We start from the raw sequence: 7,347 nt of genomic DNA on the forward strand, positions 1-7,347 counted from the left end.
TTTAATTGGTCGGTACAAGGGCGCCGAATATACAAGGAACGCATTGCCCCAAAGCATGGTGCTTTTCTGATTAGACCCTCTAGGAGAAAGGTACTCGGTAGAGCAGTTCGGGTTTACCAAACATTACGGCTTGTGCATTGTTTTTGTAAATATTTGTTTTTGTAAAAAATATCTCTGGAATACTTTTTGGTGGAGGTATTTATTTGGGTTATGGGTTTTGGTGCACTGTTTATTTTTGTATATAGTCACTATTTTTGAACATCATTTATTTACTGTTTTTGTGTGTCTTTTGCGGTATTGAACTGTGTTTTAATATATAAATTCCGCAGGACATTATTTTTGTTAAGTGCACCTGTAAATAAAACTTCACTTTATTTTTAAAAACCCAACCCTTTTTGTGTCCGTGTCTCCCTGTCATCCATTATCATCCTGGTCACGCTCGGTCCCATTTACTAGACATCCAGAGTGTAGACTGGTGACTTGATTCCCACTACACGGGGTGTCACATATTTTCTTACAATGAAGGTTATAATGTATTTAACTTCATGGTAATATGCAGTAAAGGAGTTTTAGCCAAACTATGCTCAAATTAATAATAGTATAGTATTCTTCAGTGTATAACAAGTACAGTAATGTGGACTGGTAGCCAAAAGAACAGGAAAGTCCACAACTCAGTAAAGTGAGCTGAAACCTGTTTTAGGTGTGTCTTTCCACTGTACAGATCCCTAAATGAAAGAAAATCAATAGTATAGAATGGGTAAGCCTTTATTTAGTAGTCATTGTAACTGATATGTCTGTAGAGTGCCCTGGAAGTCTGGACGTTTGTCCGCACTGACATTACAAAGTGGTCATAAAGGATGGATCTGTATAAATAGGTGGTGGCAGTAGGCCCTGAGGAGAATTTGGAATACTGGATATAAAGAGTATATGAGATGTGGACTACCAAAGCACAACTGGTTCTTTACATAAACTTCTGATTTCAGGAATGCAGAGAGGCCCAGAGCTGCCAGAGGGGGCCCAAGAAATGTGGTTCATGTCTGTCTTAGAGAGTTTCTGACTCCAGAAATAGTACTAGAAGTGCCATGCAACAGTTCCACAAAGAGGTTTAAAGCTTACCCTCATTCTGGCTTTGCCTCATCCACAGAGGTCATTTCCATCGGGTTCTGGGGCTCCTCAAAGTGTTCACTTCACTACCAGACTACATCCTTAGTTCATGTCAGCATTTCTCCACCCTTGAAAACCACAATCAGCACCACCAAATCTGAGGCCATGGTCCTCAGTAGGAAAAAGGTGAACTATCATCTTTGAGTGGGAGGTGCTGCTTCAAGTGCAAGAGTTTAAGTACCTTGGGGTCTTGTTTATAAGTTGGGGAAAAGGGGTGGTGAGATTGACAGACAGATACTTGGGGGTGAGTGCAGTTATGTGGTCACTATACCAATCTGTAGTGGTGAAGAAGGAGCTGAGTCAGAAGGCAAAGCTCTCAATTTACCAGTTGATCAGAGGTCCTATTCTAACCTATGGTCATGAGTCTTGGGTAAAGATTAAAAGAATGAAACTGCAGTTACCAGTGGTCAAAATGAGCTTCCTCTGCAGGGTGGCTGGAAGCTTCCTTAGAGATAGGGTGAGAAGTGCAGTCACCTTGGAGAGGTTTCAAGTAGAGACGCTGAGCATTGAGAGGAGCCAGTGAAGGTGGTTGGGACATCTGATACAAATTCCTTCCAGATGCCTCCCTGTGTAGATTTTACAGGCATGACCATCTCTGAAGAGAACCCAGGGAAGATCCAGGACTCACTGGGAGTGGTATATCTCTCAGATGGCTTGGGAATGTCTTGGGATCCCATAGCACGAGTTGGCAAGCATGATTGGGGAAACGGACGGAAACTCACTGCTAAAACTGTTGCCCCCTCAACCAGGTTTCGGATAATTGGTTTAAAATTAATGAATGAATGGTTATTCCAGTAGTAGATATGCCTGTGGTGGAACTTCTGCTGGTTTAATTTACTGCTGGAGTGCTCTTAATGCTGATGATGCTTTAAGTCAACAACACTATTTTACTGTTTCAGCATCAATAATTTTAGCTGTCTGAATATTCATTACGTCTCAATAGGGAGACAAAACAGTCCCCTATTGTCAAATGTTTACCAGAGTGCAGATTAAACATTGTGTTTAATTTTAAATCAGCATGAATATTGAATTATATACCAAAAAGCAATGAGTCATTTGATTCATTTATTTTTAATGATGTTATAAAAATTATTCCAAAATGAAACGCACAACAAAAATATGAGGGTGGCACTGTGGCGCAGGAGTAGCGCTGCTGCTTCGCAGTAAGGAGACCTGGGTTTGCTTCCCGGGTCCTCCCTGCGTGGAGTTTGCATGTTCTCCCCGTGTCTGCATGGGTTTCCTCCTGGTACTCTGGTTTCCACCCACAGTCCAAAGACATGCAGGTTAGGTGCAGTGGCGATCCTAAATTGCCCCAAGTGTGTGCTTGGTGTGTGGGTGGGTATGTGTGCGTGTACTGTGGTGGGTTGGCTCTCTGCCCAGGGTTTGTTCCTGCCTTGCATCCTTTGCTGGTTGGGATTGGCTCCAGCAGACCCCTGTGACCCTGTGTTAGGATATAGCAGGTTGGAGAATGACTGACTGACTGACAAAAATATGCATTGTGTTTAAATGTATTCTACATGGTGTATTTTGCATTTAATTTTGGCGTAGATGATTTTTCCATTAGAAAGTGCAATCTCCAAGGGTTAATTAGTAAATTTGTAAGATGGAGAATAAAAACTCTTCTGAGAATACCAACTCTTATAAATGACACTCTTTTTACAATGTAAATGATATAACTTAGCTGTTGTACATCAAACTCTGTACTGGTAAGGCAAGAATACAATTAATAGCTTTCATTTCTAAATTGAAGAGTCTAGCTTTATTGCAGTATAATGAATATACAAATGTGTTTTTTGATTAATAATAACAATGAGGTAAATTTGCACATGCTGCAATTAAGGATGTATGATATATATGATATAATTTTCTAAGTATACAAAATTTAGCATTTTGTATTTTAATTTAAATGTCATATTTTTATTGGTAGTATGAAATGAAGATGTGCATACCATAATTTACATTGCATTGCTGTGTTCACCATTAATCCATACTTATTATTTTTATTTAAGATTAAAAAACAACAGAAATGTCTTCTGTGAACACCTCTTATTTACATCCAAAAGAATTTATTCTGATTGGATTTCCAGGAATGGAGAACTACCAGACTTGGATTTCGATTCCATTTTGTGTCATGTGTATTTCAGCTCTTGTAGCTAATGTCTTGATCATCTATATTATAAAGGTTAATGAAAGTCTTCATAATCCTATGTGTGTTTTACTTGCAGCCCTATCAGTTGTAGATCTTGCTTTGTGCAGTTTAGCCTTACAGATTTTAAAGATATTTTGGTTTAATCAGAGAGCTATTGCTTTTGAAGCCTGCTTGTTTCAGATGTTCTGTGTTCACTTTTTTTCATCACTGGAATCTTCAATACTTGCTATTATGGCTTATGACAGATATGTTGCTATATACAATCCCTTGCGCTATATGTCAATATTATCATACAGATTTTTAGCTCAAGTGTTTCTATCTCTTCTTCTGAGAGATCTTATCTTATTTGGCTTGTTACCAATCTTTGCCTCCAGGTTGCCTTTCTGTTCATCAAATGTCATACAACATTGTTACTGTGACCATATGGGTATTGCAAAATTAGCATGTACAGATATATCTTTAAATAATGCCCTAGGCCTTTTAGCAATTTCTTGTATATTTGGATTGGATGTCATATTCATTATATTTAGTTATGCATTGATTTTGAGATCTGTTCTAAAGGTTGGCTCAAAAAATGCATTACGTAAAGCACTGAACACGTGCGGTTCTCATCTGTTTGTAATTTTGTATTTTTATACAACTTTACTATTTAGTCTTTTAGTTTATCGGTCTGGGCAGAAGGTTCAACCTGAAATTCATATTATGTTCGCTGTTTTATACCTTCTTGTACCACCAGTTTTGAATCCTCTTGTTTATGCCATTAGAACCAAAGAAATCCGTCATGCATTTTTAAGAATTGTTTGGACTAAAAAAGTTAACTCTAGCAAGCAGTCAGCAAGGTGTTAAATATTTTTTGCTGAATAATGCTAAGTTTTAAATCTGTCTCATTCCATCACTAGTACAGCTCAGATAGTCATTGTTCACCCTACCCTGCAGTGGAAAAGATGATTCAGTAAATTAATGTATTAATCCACTTATAAATTTGAGTGACCTGTTTGCATATCCTATCTAAGGATGTTTAGAATTTATCCTACAGTAATCATGGTAAGCTCCAAGCACAAAGTGGCTCCAAGGAGGACACAATTCCATGCTTATATTTTTCATTACTAAAATGTGTGGTTACATCAGGACCAGTGCCTGACATTCTGCTTCTCTAGACAAAATACAGCTATGCTGCACCCTATGAATTAGCAGCATCAGATTCAACAGACAGTAACACATAAAGAGTAAATATTGTGGAGTAATGGAACTTCTACTTTAAACACTACTAAGGTGTGCTCTAGGACAGCTTGAGGCTGACAGGATTTCATCAGCTGTAATGAGATATTAGTACTGTACTGACATTCTGCACTGACTGATGCAAATCTCTGTAATGCATGTTCTATCTCTATGACATCAACAGGCACAAACTTGCAGTCCATGGTAAAAATTATGCACAAACCAGACTGTCAGTATACTTAAACAAATTTTAAAAACATAAATACATTAATAGTATCATTACATTAATTAACTTTTCCTTTCAGAAGTGTGCGCACTGGACCCTCATGTCTGCAAAGATCTTAACTGCATCTACTATTTGAATTTTCTGCTCCACTTCATAGTCTATGAAAACTGCGGCCAGGCCATGAAGACTGTCTAGTGTCACTGAACTGCATAGTTTTCTTTTTGTGTTTGAGTTTTTAAAATACGTTTTAGCTTTGTGAAGTTGCCTTTTCCCAAAGCCAATGAGATGAGGAAGCTGAGAGGCACTCTTAATGCTATTGTATGATAAAATATGTTTGAAGAATGAGTCTTAATGTTTGTGGAGTGTCTGTTTTTTTTACAAACTATCCGCTTTTTTATATTTGCACCTAGAGAGTTTAGGTTGTTCTAATATGCTGCCTTTCACTATTGATTGGCAATCTCTCACCACACTGATCAGAAGTAGTACTGCTGCTATAAAGTCAGGGGCAAGTAGCCAGGACTGACATTTGTCTTAGACATTCAACATGATAGGAGCTTAGTTGGATAATAGCTTTGCTATCAAGTTGCTAATAAGTTGAATAATAGTTCAAATTAAAGTTTTACATTTGACCCCTTTAGGCAAGCACTGCTGTAGTCATTTGCCTAGTTTGTCTATTTGAATGGGCTGGCCCAGGTGTTTGTGAAAATATATTATGAATGATAACAAAAAAAGCTTTCTTATAAGTTTGCATATATTCTTTTTAATAGGTGTATGCTTTCTGTTATGGTGTAAAACAGAACTGTAGCTGATTGGTTACAATAAGATGCAATTTTATACAATTATGAGATGCTTAACAATTTCAGAAATGCTTTTCAAATTCAAAATATTTTATATATTTCAGAAAATTAACTTTTTTTATTTCTCTTGATATTATTATTACATCATGAACCTTGTCAGACCCATTCAATCTAATTAAGAGTCACATGGACTAGAGCTTGAAAAGAATGTCAGGTCATTGTAGGGTCCATTCACAATTGTACAGGAGACAATATGGAAACATCTAATTCGCATATCTTTGGCAAAGTGGGAGAAACACTATAATACCTAGAGGAAAACCACTGCTGACATGGGGAGTACATGTAAATATCACAGGGGCAAAGGCCAAGAACAGAATTAAATTAAGGCCACTGTATTTGTGCAGCAGAGCCTCTACCTTACTATGCTACCTTACCACTCTTCATCATCATTATCATTATTATTATTATTATATATATATTTATGTCAAGTTTGGTCAGCATCTAAATAAAGCTTTAAGCCTTTTCAAAGATCTTTGCATCCATTCATCCAATCATCCATCTATTGTCCATCTATTCATCTCCTTACATTGCATATTAATTAAATTCTGAAAAATAACGGCGTCCAAATTTATGTCTTTTCTATATATGTCAGTAAAGTAATGGATACTTTTATAAAAAACATTGTATTGATCATAACACACTGGTTTTAAGAATCACTAAACAAAAAAGTCATTGCTGTTTTTGCTTAAGTCTCATTCAGGGTTGGTTCCCCACTTGTGTTCAAAGCTGTAGAATTATCTTCCTTTCTCAACACTGTAATGAAAAGCAGAAACTCTCAGTAATGGAAGGATGGATGGACCAGTCTTCCTACATGGTAAATCACAAGTACATATTGTGTTTTTAATACAAAACTACTGAAAAGCAAATAATAGGTTGCTCACTTACTCAAAACATTAGAAATTCTGAAAATAAAGAAAAAAGCATTCATGAATGAAAAATACTGGAAAATGGCTGATTCTGTGTAAATGCACTGCAGGCTTATATGTCACAGATATTGTTCAGATGCGTTGTTAAAAAGTTTACAATGGGTGATAATAGTGTATTTTACTTCATCTCACTCTGTGTTATTATATAATTGTTATAATTAAAAAATGGAAGAATTGCAATGTAAATCATCACTAATTCTCTTAACTTAATTATCACTAATTCACTTAACTAAACCATGAAGAAATGTTATTACTGTAAGTAAGTGAGAATGCATGTAAAACATTTTGAATCCACAATAAAGACATTTGTACAAAGCATGTTTCTTTTATTTATTTTAAGTCATGCACAAGAAATGAAACAAATTTACTTGATATACACAATACATTTCAAGAAAGCACTGTCTGTGGTGGTGTAAAGTGAATCAAAAAATGCACTGCAATGTGTTACATCACAAAGTGCAAAGAAGAGCAGATTACAGTAATCTAATAGGCAACCTGACCTATCAAAGTGTGAATGCCTTTTATAAAATAGGTATATTTTTGACAACATGTGCAGTATTACAAATGGTGAACCTGTGCTTGAAGAAAAAAAGAGTAAACATTTACTAACTAACATTTCAAAAAGATCAGAGAACTTAGTTACCATGCTTTCTGTTTTGCCATATAAGTCCTGTACATAAATATCTTGCTTTTTACATATCTGAAATTGAAAATAGATTGTGGTTAGTTAATTAAGTAATAATCTGTCTTTACATGGAACATTCATCTTCTTCTTCTTCTTTCGGCTGCTCCCGTTAGGGGTTGCCA

General features: G+C 36.2%; 1 protein-coding gene across 1 annotated transcript; it reads left to right on the top strand.

The window, feature by feature from the left end:
- Positions 1 to 3,190: 3,190 nt before the first annotated feature.
- On the top strand, positions 3,191 to 4,159 carry LOC114651049 (olfactory receptor 52E4-like). Its single transcript, XM_028801004.1, has one exon. It carries the CDS (start codon positions 3,191 to 3,193, stop codon positions 4,157 to 4,159), a length of 969 nt encoding a protein of 322 aa, XP_028656837.1.
- Positions 4,160 to 7,347: the final 3,188 nt, after the last annotated feature.

The sequence above is a fragment of the Erpetoichthys calabaricus genome, chromosome 4 (genome assembly GCF_900747795.2).
Source record: "Erpetoichthys calabaricus chromosome 4, fErpCal1.3, whole genome shotgun sequence".
Taxonomy (NCBI): Eukaryota; Metazoa; Chordata; class Cladistia; order Polypteriformes; family Polypteridae; genus Erpetoichthys; species Erpetoichthys calabaricus.